General features: G+C 38.9%; 1 protein-coding gene across 2 annotated transcripts in view; it reads right to left on the reverse strand.

Annotated features, from left to right (window-relative positions):
• Positions 1-16,589, reverse strand: part of SEC24D (SEC24 homolog D, COPII coat complex component) — a 110,952-nt gene that overhangs the window by 19,965 nt on the left and 74,398 nt on the right. For both annotated transcript variants that reach the window (XM_065877528.1, XM_065877527.1), the window contains exons 10-12: positions 13,347-13,471; positions 8,580-8,771; positions 7,532-7,625 (exon numbers count right to left, since the gene is read on the reverse strand). In XM_065877528.1, coding sequence (XP_065733600.1) covers positions 7,532-7,625; positions 8,580-8,771; positions 13,347-13,471 — 411 coding nt within the window. The remainder of the gene's footprint in view (positions 1-7,531; positions 7,626-8,579; positions 8,772-13,346; positions 13,472-16,589) is intronic.

Consider the following 16,589-nt stretch of genomic DNA (forward strand, 5'->3'; position numbering starts at 1 on the left):
CATAATTACACATACATGATTGCCTAGTCAATATTACCTATGGAGTAAAACTCTGAAGGAAAAAAAAAAAGTACAATATTGAAAAAAATAAAGAAGCCATATTTATCTTTTTTCCTTATATAATGGCTATTAATTTCAGATTTATTATTTCATTAATCACATCCTTATAAAATCTTTTATGAGTAGCAATAAAAGAAAGAGCTCCTATGGCATTATATCCTTTATAATCCCTACAAAATTTATGTTTTTACCAAAATCTGATTGTGCCCACATACGTGCATCGTGTAGGGTTAGATGAATGACGTCATTCTTATTATGGTGGAAACAGGTTGAGAAAGGCTGGCCTGGAGAACCCATAGTTCGAAATTCAGCTCCGAGGTCCTTTCCTCTGAGAGATGTGTTATTAATCCCCCTCAGCAGAGCTGGTTGCCTCTACCTCTATGTCCCTACTCTGCTTTGTAAATAAGACTTTTCTAGAATTAATGACACTGTGTTACAACTTTAGGTATTCTACTGTCTTCCATGGATCACAGGCTCCATGAAAAAGGAAGGACCTTGATTTTTCTACAATGTGTTTCTCCAAGCCCCCTGCCCAGGGTCTGGTGCCTTTCGCTCTATAGATGCTCCATAAATTTTTGTGGAAGGAATGTTGTGATGTATCATCTTGAAACCAAATTTAAGCATATATTAAGACAACTGAAAGATAAATTCCCCCCACCTAATGATATATTTGAAGCATAACCACTAAAGGCCATTTCCCTCCAACATTTTGCCAAACTCTATTCATCTAGTTTTATGGGGGAAGTAAGAGCTAACTCAGAAAACTGTTCTGAGGCCAACTTAAAAGACAATGCCAGAAATTCACATATAGTTGAGTTATGAGTGTCAGATTTTGAAAGAGATGCAGATTTTGGAAGACTATATGGAAAAAAAGACACTAAGAGTACAAGAGGCTGCGGACACGGAAGCATGTACAACAGAAAATAGGGAATGGAAACCTTTAGTTGGATAGTTCAAGGGCTTTTGAGAAAGTATGCATCAGAAGTTACCAAACAGTCCCTCTTTATCTTTGTGACAAATTAGCACATGTTTTATGTTAGTTTTTGTCTACTCTCTTTCTCTGCTCCAAAAAGTTTATTACAACTAATTATATATAGATTTTACTTGGCATCTCGCTGATAGAAAGTAGAGCTATAATTCAAATGGGGGAGTCCACTTGGACACAAATGAGAAACAATGCACTCTGATGCTCTCTCAGTTTCTCCTCCCCTCCACAGAGAATGAGACTCTCAGCTCCGGCCTCTCGTGCAGAACACCCTGAGCTACTCGGCTGACCTGCTGCGGTCCCGGACTTCCCAAAGTTACTCGTTGCTCTCCTCCCCCACCCCCTTTATTTTTTGCGAACATAAGCAATGAACATCACACATGGTATTACAGAGTTACATCTCTTCTACACTATGAGCAACTTAGAAGCAGGGACAGTAGTCCTTACATTGTCTTAACAAAACACAGGCATTTAATCAATCTTTGTTGATTGAAAGAATAAGTGAATGAATGATGTGGTCTCTTCAATATTTAGATATTACCCTGCAAATTCTCAAAAATGTTAGCTCTTACCTAATAATGACTTCAGGCAAGAATTTTAGTACCCTGTATACGTTATACAAATTTAAGTCTTACTGATTTTTAGCCACACGGGACCTGAAAAGATGATGAGATGATGTGACGGTCACAGGCAGCTAAGCTATCATACACACATCAGACATTTACACACATCAGACATTTACACACACACACACACTTTTATCTTACTTCGAATTTTTTTTCCTTCATCCAAACCTGATAAAGTTGCTACGAGGGAGAAAGTATCGAATTGTACTACAGCAGTGTCTGCTCTTATACAACGAATTATAATCACCCAGAATCTTCTTGGAAGATGCAGAAGAAACCTTTTTCATTAAGGTTATTTATGGCAATGGTCTATTTATACAAAAAAGTTTTGAGGAAACAGATGATTAAAGGTACATATATAATAGAAATGCTAAGGCAAATGTAAAAAACTGGAAATCACTAAGAAGGTCAGGGAAAAGAAATCGTTATATTAGAATATCTACCCTAAGTAGTATCTTAGTAGTTAAAGCTAAAAGAAACATTATGCGTTAGACTGCTTATAGCAACCGACTCTAGGAAACCAGCTAGCGAATCTTTCTACATGTAAGAGATTGAATCATGCAATAAGGTCTCCAGTTAATGTTCTACACAAGAAAGAACTTTCTTCATAGTGCTCTTTCTTAATTTAACCATTAATTAACAGCTTAGGGCAAGACATTAAATCATAGTTAAACACAAGCGTTCTTAGCGCAAGTGTAATGTGAAGTTGTACGGGTCAGGTATGCCATTTTCTCGTGAGTTAACTTAATGTAAGGATATTCCAAGAGATGGCAGAACGAATAACAATTCTTTATGCTGGTGGTTCCCAAATATGGATAATCAGCAGAGCAAGCTGGGGAGATAATGAATCAGGCAGGATCTCTGGAAGTGGGGCCAGAGATCTGCATTTGAAAAAAGTACCCGCCCTTTAATACGTGACTCCACGACTTGGGGCATGCCTGCCTTCCCGGTCTTCTGCAGCCGTGGAGTCTGTGTGAAGACGGGCTGGGAGAGCGATCTGCCAGCAGGCACAGGGCAGTAAGCACCACTAACATTATGTCCAACAGTGTCATTTTATAAAGGTAGCTTCTTACCTTCATATAAAGACAGTTCTTGGGACTTCCCTGGTGGCGCAGTGGTTAAGAATCCGCCTGCCAATGCAGGGGACACGGGTTTGAGCCCTGGTCTGGGAAGATCCCACATGCCGCGGAGCAACTAAGCCCGTGCGCCACAACTACTGAGCCTGCACTCTAGAGCCTGCGAGCCACAACTACTGAACACGTGTAACACAACTACTGAAGCCCGCACACCTAGAGCCCGTGCTCCACAACAAGAGAAGCCACCGCAATGAGAAGCCTGCACACTGCAATAAAGAGTAGCCCCCGCTATCCGCAACTAGAGAAAGCCCGCGCGCAGCAACAAGGACCCAACGCAGCCAAAAATAAATAAATAAAATAAATTTATAAAAGAAAAAAAGTTCTTTACCTTCTCTAAAGGGAGTTCATTCTACTTTGTAAGAATAATGCTACTTATTTACTTTGATATTTGTAAAGTTATTCTGATTATATTTAGATATTAGTTTCTTCTCATCTTTAAACTTCCCTGTAAAAGTACATGCTACAATCTATCAATGTGATAAACCATATTAACAAATTGAAGGAGAAAAACCATATGATCATCTCAATAGATGCAGAGAAAGCTTTCGACAAAATTCAACACCCATTTATGATAAAAACCCTCCAGAAAGTAGGCATAGAGGGAACTTTCCTAAACATAATAAAAGCCATATATGACAAGCCCACAGCAAACATCATCCTCAATGGTGAAAAACTGAAAGCATTTCCACTAAGATCAGGAACAAGACAAGGTTGCCCACTCTCACCACTCTTATTCAACATAGTTTTGGAAGTTTTAGCCACAGCAATCAGAGAAGAAAAGGAAATAAAAGGAATCCAAATCGGAAAAGAAGAAGTAAAGCTGTCACTGTTTGCAGATGACATGATACTATACATAGAGAATCCTAAAGATGCTACCAGAAAACTACTAGAGCTAATCAATGAATTTGGTAAAGTAGCAGGATACAAAATTAATGCACAGAAATCTCTGGCATTCCTATATACTAATGATGAAAAATCTGAAAGTGAAATCAAGAAAACACTCCCATTTACCATTGCAACAAAAAGAATAAAATATCTAGGAATAAACCTACCTAAGGATACGAAAGACCTGTATGCAGAAAATTATAAGACACTGATGAAAGAAATTAAAGATGATACAAATAGATGGAGAGATATACCATGTTCTTGGATGGGAAGAATCAACATTGTGAAAATGACTCTACTACCCAAAGCAATCTACAGATTCAATGCAATCCCTATCAAACTACCACTGGCATTTTTCACAGAACTAGAACAAAAAATTTCACAATTTGTATGGAAACACAAAAGACCCCGAATAGCCAAAGCAATCTTGAGAACGAAAAAAGGAGCTGGAGGAATAAGGCTCCCTGACTTCAGACTATATTACAAAGCAACAGTAATCAAGACAGTATGGTACTGGCACAAAAACAGAAAGATAGATCAGTGGAACAGGATAGAAAGCCCAGAGATAAACCCACGCACATATGGACACCTCATCTTTGATAAAGGAGGCAGGAATGTACAGTGGAGAAAGGACAGCCTCTTCAATAAATGGTGCTGGGAAAACTGGACAGGTACATGTAAAAGTATGAGATTAGATCACTCCCTAACACCATACACAAAAATAAGCTCAAAATGGATTAAAGACCTAAATGTAAGGCCAGAAACTATCAAACTCTTAGAAGAAAACATAGGAAGAACACTCTATGACATAAATCACAGCAAGATCCTTTCTGACCCACCTCCTAGAGTAATGGAAATAAAAACAAAAATAAACAAATGGGACCTAATGAAACTTCAAAGCTTTTGCACAGCAAAGGAAACGATAACCAAGACCAAAAGACAACCCTCAGAATGGGAGAAAACATTTGCAAATGAAGCAACTGACAAAGGATTAATCTCCAAAATTTACAAGCAGCTCATGCAGCTCAATAACAAAAAAACAAACAACCCCATCCAAAAATGGGCAGAAGACCTAAATAGACATTTCTCCAAAGAAGATATACAGAATGCCAACAAACACATGAAAGAATGCTCAACATCATTAATCATTAGAGAAATGCAAATCAAAACTACAATGAGATATCATCTCACACCAGTCAGAATGGCCATCATCAAAAAATCTAGAAACAATAAATGCTGGAGAGGGTGTGGAGAAAAGGGGACACTCTTGCACTGCTGGTGGGAATGTGAATTGGTTCAGCCACTGTGGAGAACAGTATGGAGGTTCCTTAAAAAACTACAAATAGAATTACCATATGACCCAGCAATCCCACTACTTGGCATATACCCTGAGAAAACCAAAATTCAAAGAGAGTCATGTACCAAAATGTTCATTGCAGCTCTATTTACAATAGCCAGGACATGGAAACAACCTAAGCGCCCATCATCGGATGAATGGATAAAGAAGATGTGGCACATATACACAATGGAATATTACTCAGCCTTAAAAAGAAATGAAATTGAGCTATTTGTAATGAGATGGATAGACCTAGAATCTGTCATACAGAGTGAAGTAAGTCAGAAAGAAAAAGACAAATACCGTATGCTAACACATATATATGGAATTTAAGGGAAAAAAATGTCATGAAGAACCTAGGGGTAAGATAGGAATAAAGACGCAGACCTACTGGAGAACGGACTTAAGGATATGGGGAGGGGGAAGGGTGAGTTTTGACAGGGCGAGAGAGAGTCATGGACATATACACACTAACAAACGTAGTAAGGTAGATAGCTGGGGGGAAGCAGCCGCAAGGCACAGGGATATTAGCTCGGTGCTTTGTGACAGCCTGGAAGGGTGGGATGGGGAGAGTGGGAGGGAGGGAGACGCAAGAGGGAAGACATATGGGAACATATGTATATGTATAGCTGATTCACTTTGTTGTAAAGCAGAAACTAACACACCATTGTAAAGCAATTATACCCCAATAAAGATGTTTAAAAAAAAAAAAAAAAAAAAGTACATGCTACTCTAACATTAAAAATTGCAAGTATAACAAAAAATAACATGCAAAAGACATGAAAGTAGATTGACTGAAATGCACTGGCCTCTGGCAAACGACAGGCAGCTGAGAACACTGAGAGCGCAGTTATAGTACTGAGCAACCTCGAAGTACATCATGCTTAATAAGAACACAGTGGTTTTCAGTCATGTATCATAATATCACATTTTAGATACGTGGAATGCATGTACACAAGGTGCTTTATATATTTTTTCTTTCAAGGCTGCTAAGCAACCTCTAGACTCTTGCGGACTGCCAGTGTGGAGCCCACTGTGACAAGACAGTATTTGCTCCCTTTTAGAAACGATATATTCGTTTGAGCTGGGATTCTGGATGCGTGTTTTAATGAAGCCTGTATATTCTTTCATGGATGAAGCTTCCTCTGTGTGTGTGTGTGTGTGTGTGTGTGTGTGTGCGTGCATGCACGCATGTGCCTGTCTTCTTTAAAATTTATTTACTAGCAACTAAAGAAGAGCCGTGCCGCACTCTTCTTTCCACTCTACTGTCTTAACTAATGATTTATTGGCTTATGAATATCCACTCATCTTTCAGGCATGAGCACGTGAATACAATGTTACTCCCAGTACTAACTTCTCAGAGTAGAAAGACTTGTAGCATCATGTATAACTTACCACGTATCAGGAAACTTACATATGAATTTCTAGACACCTTATTGGAGGAGAGAACAACAACAATTGCAAAACTCTTTCAAATTGAAACAGAAGATATTAGTCTTTAGCAATGTGGAATAAAATAGGAATTCCCAAGTCTTTCTGTAGTCCAAACAATGATCACTGCTGGCTTCCACGGGATGAAACTTAACATCTCCAAATCGCTTTCTGATGTAAAATTTATCTTTAATTTTATGTTAAATTAACTTGTATTGAGGCTTTTTGAGGGATATCTACGAGTCTTTGATCCCATAAGTGAATACTCTGAACACCAAAGAACCCAGGCAAGAATCACTGTGCTGGACCCAGACTATAACGTTTGGTCATAAAACTTATGTGTAAGTATTTCATAAACTTAATTCTGTAGGGGTGTTGTTGCTGTTTGTTACTACTGCTAGCCATTTTATCTCAAAAAATAATTCAAATGTAACTTTAATAATAAAATTTAAAAATCAATTTTAGGAACTAGCTGTCTGGGCCAAAGTGGTTTGACTCTTGTGCTAAGGTAATAATGATTAAGAGTAAGCACTTCCCAACCATTCTGCCTTCCTCAGATTAATGTCTTTATTACTATGAAAACGACCAGAGTCCCTTGGGCTCAGCTTCCCAACCAGAGAGTCAGCCAACCCCACTCTGCTTCTGGCATTCAGCAAGGCCCCAGGCAGCATTCACTTCTGTCACTGAATGTGACGACCTTGCCCTTGCATGTTTGAAAATCCCAAGGAAGGAGAGAGATGGAGATTTTTCTTTTCATATCTGGTAGTTCAGATATTGTTGAAATAATTTAAAAATAGATCATATAAAGTTCACATAGAAGCCAAAAGGAGGAGCTAAACGGGAAACCCCGACAAAATCAGGTGTTCAGATGCTAACAGTGCTGGAATGTAAACGCTGGGAGCAAGCTGTGGTTTGGGCCGTTTCCTCCTGAGATTTGTAGGGAAGTTTGAACAGCCTCCAGCAACCTGCGTGTTTTAATGAAGGCTGTATCATCTTTCATGGATGAAAATTCCTGTGTGTGTGTGTGTTTTTAAAATTTATTTACTAGTAACTAAAAGGGCCTTCTTCTCACCTTTAGTGCTTCCATGCCAGCCTGGATGACAGGAGCAAAGACGGTCTCATTTTCATTAGAGTCTGCAAACATCTCTGGAATCTGGTCCAATAAACTGCAAGAAATGAATGAGCAAAAGGTTTTAAATATTTAGCATATTTGTAATAAACATCAGGAAATAAATCATGAACACTTCAGGCCTAAGTACATATGGTGTTTTTTTTACACTGAACACCTGTGGGTGACTTTCAGAGGTTATTCCTCAAGGAATGATATCCTGGCATGATTTGGCACCAAAATTTATGATTTGGTTGGAACATTTACAAAATCACACTCTATAGATTTTTTTTCTACTTACTACATTTCTGATCTCTTAGGCTATAGATTATGGAACAGTGGCTATATCATCACCAAGTACTCTCATGCACACTCAGGAAATAACTCCCTTGCATTGCCTTCCAGCAAAGAGAAGGGACTGGTAGGGCTGAGTATGTGTACTAAAAAAATTCCTCCTTTTAGATACCAGTCTGCAATGAAAAGAGACAGAACTAACACAAATAACAGAGTTTTATAATCCATGTGTTAAAGCCCCCTTGCTAATGACAAAACAAAATATGTGTGATTGAATCAAAACATTAAAAAAGAGAAAGACAGATTATCATATGATATCACTTGCATGTGGAATCTAAAAAAATGGTACAAATGAACCTATTTACAAAACAGAAATGGTCACAGATGTAGAAAACAAACTTATGGTTACCAAGGGGAGAAAGAGGTGGGGAGGGGTAACTTGGAGATTGGGATGGACACATACACACTACTATGTATAAAACAGATAGCTAATAAGAACCTACTGCATAGCACAGGGACCTCTACTCAGTGCTCTGTAATGACCTACATGGGAACAGAATCTAAAAGAGAGTGGATACAGGGATACGTATAACTGATTCCCTCTGCTGTACGGCAGAAACTAACACACCGTTGTAAACCAACTCTACCCCAATAAAGATTAATTTTTAAAAAACAGACAACTGATTAGGATCTAAATTATAAAGCACTCGATACTTACTTGTGAATCACAGATTGGGATTCTTGATAGCTGACAAGGAAACCATCCAACAGAGGAACAAAGACCTCGCTGACGTCAGTCACCACCATCATCTGGGGCCGTGCCAAAGTGCTCTTTACGTTAAAGAAATGGAGGACTTTGTTGTACGTGATGAAACCTACTCGAAGTGAGGAAGTCTCTTCCTGATCTTCCCTGTGAGAGAGGAAAAAAGGGTTTGACGTTCTTCCATGAATTCCTGAGAGAGTGGCTTCTATGAGAAATTCAGTAAGAACACATTCTATAAAATATACAGAAGACATGTGTAAAGGTTTGGTCTTAATTATCATTTACAGGATATAGATAATACTGAGTCACAGTGGTAGGGGATGGGAGATACTACAAAACTAACTTAAGCTGATTTTAAAAAAAATTCTCAAAAATCTAGGTAAAAAACCAAATAGATATTATGAAAACATGTGCTCATATTTTCTACTATTTATTCTAACCATAGCAATTACAAGGTGCTTTTTTTTTCCCCCTCACAAACAGGCTAGGATTACTACAGTCTTTAGAAACAAAGCTCTCAGAAGTCACCAGAAGGTCAGAGTAACAAACGGCATATCTGAAGCAAGAGAAAGGCATATTCAGATTACAAACAGGACAGCTATTTTTATCAAGAAAGGACTTGCTCCTCCTGTGTGATTTTTTTTTACACATTCTCAAGACTCTCAATAGAAAATGGGCTAGATTTTGAAAGCTATATACCATATAAACATATAGTGTAAATACTAAAATAAATCACATATACGAATTGACAGTGTAATCAATGTAATTCTTATTAGGTAACCATTTGTGATGGTCATGGCTAGAGAATAAAAGCAATAACATCTCCAAAACTGTAACAAAACGTAAAAAAAAAATTTTTTTTTTTAGTAAAAATTTTTTTGAGGAATTCCAGGACAAGGCCTTAATCTTCCTGAAAGGAGTACAAAGGCATGAATATTGCTGTTAAAGTCTATACTGAGTATATTCAGAATTGAGTGGTCTAGACTCGTTTTTATTCTGTCTCTCGTCCCCCTCCCTCCTTCCACACCCCCTGCTAAAAAAACACACCTCGACACCACTGATATTCTTACTCATTTTCAGCAGTGGATATAACATAGTGCTCAGCGGCTACATGAAAGCCATTTTCTTTGACCCTTAGACATCGGTAAAACTTATTCTGCTTCGGGGACAACTGTTGTGAAAAAGAACCTAGTTTGCTCAGTTTCTACATTTTGCACATAGCCTAAAGAGTTACTTGAGTACAAGAGAAAGGACAATGGAAGTGTCCGAAGTTCCCACCGAAGACTTCCCAATTTCCTTGATGTTTCAGCAGAGTACAGGCTGACAAACTATTCACTTTAAACTCTGTTCTAGTTCTTCTCTACTTACTTTGCTAACTGAGGACATTTGCTCTTCATTGTGGCCTTGATAAATGGCCGGGCAGTTTAAATAGATCCTCATAATCCCAAAATCCCTTGGTAAATGTTTACATTTTGGACTCTTGCAAAATTTTTAGAAATGGGAATCCTTATCCCTTGTAGCTACACATACACAGACTTGACACACATACACACACACACACACACCCTCCACAATCTAAACTGTATGACTTTATGCAACCAACGACTATACTATATTGTATCCGTGTTCCCCTTCCCCCTCCCTATTTATTAGAATTTTACTCTTCAAGGCCAAGCACAAATCCTCCTTCTGTGAAGCCTCCTCTGATGCTACCAACCAGAAGTTATTTCCTCTTCCTAAATTTCTACAACTCATTCACATTTGGCTCTTGGTAGAAAGTGCCTTTTAGTTAACATTTCAGGAATCCCTGACAATAAACCAATAAAGGGCAGGGCTCAAGGCTTACACCCTCTGCTCCTGGAGGGTCAAGCACAACGTGGAGAAGAACAGAGGTCTCCTTGAGGATGGATGACTGTCATGATGTGGGACACTGTCTGAGAGGGCAAGTTAGAAACCAAAGTGATAAACTGATTTGTCTGTATCCCTTCTCAGCTCCCGTGGAGTGATGTCGCCTTGGTAGTTTAAAATCAGCCCAGCTGGAAGTATTTATACCACAGGAATGAGCAAACACTACAAATCAAGGCTTTATTTATTTGAGAGCCAGTTTTCCAGCACACCACTGGTTAAGCTCCTATTTCCCAGTAAACCTTTTACTACATAGGGTGAAAAATGCCCAGCAAATCACGAAGGGGATTTATTCCTTTTAATAGTTAATTTGGAGTCAACCAAGGCAAAAGACACAAAAGAAAAATTAAAGAGAAGAATCTGGATTGCTATTCCCCATTGGATTTGGACATTTTTAGTGATGGGAAAAGAGTATCCTGGGATTCATAGGGTTCACTTAAAATCTAATTAACATTTTTTATAAACATCTAATCAGGACAGCTCACATTATTACAAAATAGTAGTAGTGTTTCCATTGGAACAACTCTTTTTAAATTTGAGAAACAAAGAACTATCCTAAAATGTTCTTTTTCAACAGTATAGCTGCACTGTTACGTCATATCCACGAGAAAACAAAACCTCAGTCCCTCCTTCATTTGATTCTACACAAATTTTGTAAAGTTATATAAGGGATATCTTAATAAAGACCATGTTTTGTTCCATTTTTCAATGACCCTTCCCTCAACATTTGCCCCTATTATTATAATGGAATGAATCTGACAGAGCAACACTGAAGATATTAGTAACTGGAAGAACCAGAATATTCCAAAATCAAGCATTTTCAACATCTTAGCTACAGCAGCATTAAAAACAAACAACCAGAAAAAAGTCCGAGAGTTTGATCTGAGTAACGAGTGAAGCACTTCAAATCTTTTCTTTCCTGTTCCAGAGAAGTCAGACAGAAAAGTCTGGCAACCTGGCAATATCAAAGATGCAAATTCAAAGTTAAAGAGTAGGAATGGGCTTTCCCTTTTCAAAAGATTAGCTGAGAGATGAACATACCTTAGATATTAATCAAGACTTATATACTATGCTTTAAAAACACTGCTTTAGTTCACAGAAGTAAATCAAATTGATGGCAATCTTACCATCGAAAATATAAAGTTATACATACACGCAGCCCAAAATAAACTTCAGGGGAGAAAAGAAAAAACAGATTTGTTTTAAAAGATAAAGAAAGAGAAGGTATTTTGGTTTGAATAAGAACTTTCAAGAGAGTTACTTGAAAAGTGGCGGGGAATGGCCAGCAGTATTCTCCCCCCCAACTCGCCATCTCTTGCCAAAGCCACACTTCTGCTCCAATGGGATATAAAGGTCATGATGACACCTAACAGTGTGATTTCATAACTTGTATCAATAGGTTACAAGCTTCATATCATCAGTGTGTTGAAAAGAAACAAGGGGTTGGTGAAGTGACTATGAAAATAGGTTATGAGAAGCTAATTTGAACCAGCTTGAAAAGAGAGAGAGAGAGAGAGAGCGCACTTCCAGAAATTAGAGTAGTTTGCTTTCATACAACTCAAGTTCAAAATTCAGATGTAGTGTTAAAGCAGCCCTGGGGGAGGTCTGTGATCAAATATGCCATTTTAGGCAGAAAGTCCATACTTGTCAAGTGTCCCTGAGAATGAGGTCACAGAAACTATAGTCACAATAGTCGGCAGGCGTCAGAGGCCTTTCTTTTGCCCCAGCTTCAACTTGCTCCCAGCTCATTCTTCATTGTAGAATTCAGTTTGAAATCACCTCAATGTTTTTTAAACATCCCCACTGCTTTTCCAAACCATCCTTGAGAATATTATGACTTCAGCTTCATGGATACAAACAAAACTACTCCTGGGAGGTCCAGAGTTCGCTCAACTGAGCCTCACAGGCAACCCAAGCACCAGCCACGTGTGGAACAAATACAGAGGAGTGGGCACCCGAGGACCTGAGGAGACCTAGGGGCTGCGGACAACTCGCCCCTCAAAGCATCCCCGTCCAGAACAGAGGTTGCTTATGTTCAGAACATAGGGAGGGGTGGAAGATGCTGAGACTGGTGCAGACACTAGGTTTCAGACAGACAATCTTTTCTAACCTCTTTTATTTTCTTAAGCATGTCATCTGCTCATAAAGGAAAGCTTTCTCCCTGCTCACAAGTCTCCTTACTAGAAGCTAGTTCCCAGCCTAAACAACTAGTTTATACACGATAAAACATAGTCATGTTTTCTAATATACCTTTCCACCTTTCTTTTTATGTGCTGCCCCCTGCAACAGCAGGACAAATGATGTACCCTGTGCCCTTAAGTTACAGGACATAGAGGCAGGAAAGCTGCAGAGGGGTTAGACAGGGTACTATAAGGGCAAAAGGGAATTTGGCCAAAAAGCCACGGGGCCTGCCATGAGACAACAGTTCAGTTTCCTGGCATCCCTTAGAACTCTCTACCACGCCCAGCAACCTACCCGTTTCTGCTGGAAAATCAATGTTTTTGAAAAGTGAATAACAGACTTCCAAGGCCTTTTCCACCACACTGCTGGGATTCTCCTTATAATCTAGAATGGATTTTTTGAATGTTGTTTACCGTGGCATTATTTCTTATCAGTTGTGTTTCTTTTGCTTTGTACAAAAGATCACTCTGATTTTTTAAGGTTTGATGCTGTTTATAATTGTTTATAAATTATAAACAATTATCCGATGTCCCCATTAGCAAAAGAGACCAACGGGCCATTCAGCACTTGTTTTCTGGCCAATATACTAATTCAGCAATATCGTATGAGTTACAAAAAGAATGGCAGTTCCCTTACTTCGGAAGTTTTTCCAGCACAGTCTTCAGTTCTTCACATATGAGCTTCACAAGTCCATTCTTAATGTTACTATAAGAAACATCAATCATGAAGATAAAGGCTGGTGGGTTGGGAGGCTTATTCTTCTACAAGAAAGCAAACAAGTCACACACATATAATTATAATGTACATACATTTCATAATCAAATTAAAACCCCCAGAAACTCTTTAAGGTCATCAGACATCTCATTTAATATAACGTGTGGAATTAAATCATTTTCTGGAACAGTCTCTGATGCTGTAAAAAAGATAAAAGCTGTTTATTTTCCAGGCTATGACCTGGGTCCCACTATTGAGTTAGACAGGATTATGACAGCTAGCAGAGAAAGGCTCAGAAGACCTTATTACCACAATTCCCCAAAGGTGAGTACGGTCTTGTGGCAACCTCGCTTAGAACATTCTGCCTTAGGGGAAGAAATATGTCTGGAACCCTGGCAAACTGTGGCCCCAAATAGTACAAAACTATAATTAGTGTTTGTTTTTGAAACTGAAGTAAAACTTCATTAACTTGATGTCACCATTTTCAACTCTCTTCCTTTATAAGCTCTTCAAAGATATGAAATTAAATACTAAAATATAATTGTATACTTAAAAAATTGTGCTGTATTATTAAATATGTACCTGTTCCTTACATATTTATGGTAAAAAAAAATTGAATACTGGGCCTTTTCTCTGTTTAAAACAATCACTACAACATAAGGCAGCTGCTACATAAATGTTTTGTAGCTTTTGGTCCCTTTACTGGCTGGTGTTCAAACAGCTCTTAGGAAGCAATTCTTCAGTTGGATCTTACAAGATATTTAGAAAATAGAACCACAGGCAAACAACTTTAGTGACTCACACTAGAGAGTAAAGAATTAAGGCTAATCTTTGTGATAAATGAAAAAAACATTCTAGATTAAATTTTAATTGTTACAATTATAAAATGAGATGACACTATCTCCAAATTAAGTTACTAATTCATCCTATGTCCACTATAGGGCTAGATGTAACGTTCCTCTAATAAAAGTCTTTCATTTGAAAAAAGGAAAAAAATTGTAGGACTTGAAAATTATTAACCTGAAAACTTCATTGCTTTGCCACATCCAAAATCAGACCAACGAAGAAACATAAGAACTCTGTTGCTGTCTACATGAGCAATGATTTTTTAAAATCAATTAATTAATGTATTCATTTTTGGCTGTGCTGGGTCTTTGTTGCCGCACGTGGGCTTTCTCTAGTTGCGGCCAGTGCGGGTTACTCTTCGTTGTGGTGCGCGGGCTTCTCACTGCAGTGGCTTCTCTTGTTGCAGAGCACGGGCCCTAGGTGCGCGGGTTCAGTAGTTGTGGCTCGCGGGCTCTAGAGCACAGGCTCAGTAGTTGTGGCGCAGGGGCTTAGTTGCTTCATGGCATGTGGGATCTTCCCGGACCAGGGCTTGAACCTGTGTCCCCTGCACTGGCAGGCGGATTCTTAACCACTGCACCACCAGGGAAGTCCCGTGAGCAATGATTTTTATTGCAAACCATTCCTGATTCCCACCTAATCTAATTCATAACAGACACTTATGCTGATTTACATAGAATGAAAGTAACAATCGTTTCCACTAATTAAACCAAAACCTGTGACCAATCCAAATGTGGCATACCATTCTTACATTCTCTCCTAAGTGCAGCATCACCAGTTCCCCACTGAATATTTTTGATATCTCCAACCTACACGTTTCTACAGAATGCTTCACCGTAACTTGTTTTCTATGCATGCAAAACTAATACATCACTCCTCTATAAATAACATTCTCTTCCAATATCTCTATCAATAACATCACTACATGTCAACCCAAAGGCTTGAAAACATGAAATTAGATTTGACTATTCCTTTTCTTTCCATCACCAAGTCACACTGATTTATTCTTTCAAAATGCTTCTTTCACATGTTTTACCCCATCCCCACTCTTAACCACCCGGAAGTCTGTCATCCTGCACCTAGACAACTGTACTGGCTTTATCCCTGGCTGCCTTAATCGATCACTCTACCCATTCAATCCAGCTGGCTTTGTCCGGCCAACCTCAGCACGCATGAACTCTATAACCTGGTTTGCCGTGACATCTTGAAGCTCACAGATCTCCTGGCCGAAAACTACAGTGATCTGAAATAAAACCCGGCTCTCATCCTCAATCTCTCTTCTCTCTGCAATTTTCGGCCTGGCAGACCACTTTCCCTTTTTCAGCTGCCGAGGCACCGTGGTGCCATTTCCTCTCCCACTTTTCTGACTGCTGCTTCTGTTTTTCATTTTGTTATCTTTCTCCAAAGGATACCCTCTTCTCTTTCCTTACCACATGCTCCATCACAGAATCTCATTTGCTCATTTTTAACCAGCACCTCTCTGTAGGCGACCCCTCAGATTCTCTCCGCATGGTGGGTCTTCTGAGCTCCCGACCAGCATTCCCATCAACCACAGCACACCTCCACAGCAAGGTCCCGCCAGCACCTTACACTCAAAATCTTAGAAGTGAAGACAACATTTCTCCCACTATGCTGGCCTATTCTACAAGGAACTTACAGAAAGTATGATCCTCCAGAATGCTGTGGGCTTGACGCCTCATCTCCTCTGTGGAATTGTTCATGCCCCTTGCTATCCACACCTAGTTAATTGTGAAGCCCTCAGCGGCTCCTTCTTGCTCCAGTACCCAAATTCAGACCCTCATTTTCATCCTTTTTAAAAACTATTTTCAACTGTGGTAAAATACACAGAACATAATTCACCATCTTAACCATTTTTAAGTGTACAGTTCACTGGTTTCAAGCACATTTACGTTGTTGTGCAACCGTCACCACCATCCATTTCTAGAACTCTTTCTATCCTGCGGAAACGGAAACTTTGTACCCTTTAAACAATCATTTACCATTTCCCCCCCTCTCCAGCCCTGGGAACCATCTTTCTACATTTCTACTTTCTGTCTCTATGAATTGGACTACTCTAGGTACTTCATAAAAGTAAAATCATACAGTATTTGTCGTTTATGTGATTGGCTTATTTCTCTTAGCATAACGTCCTGAACATTCATCCGTGTTGTGGCATATGTCAGAATTTCCTTCCTTTTTAAGGCTTAATAATATTGCATGGTATGTATATTCCACATTTTGTTTATGCGTTCATCCATCTATGGATATTTGGGTTGCTTCTACCTTTTGGCTATTGTGACTAATGCTATTATGAACATGGGT

This window comes from Phocoena phocoena, chromosome 5 (assembly GCF_963924675.1).
Source record: "Phocoena phocoena chromosome 5, mPhoPho1.1, whole genome shotgun sequence".
In the NCBI taxonomy this organism is placed as follows: Eukaryota; Metazoa; Chordata; class Mammalia; order Artiodactyla; family Phocoenidae; genus Phocoena; species Phocoena phocoena.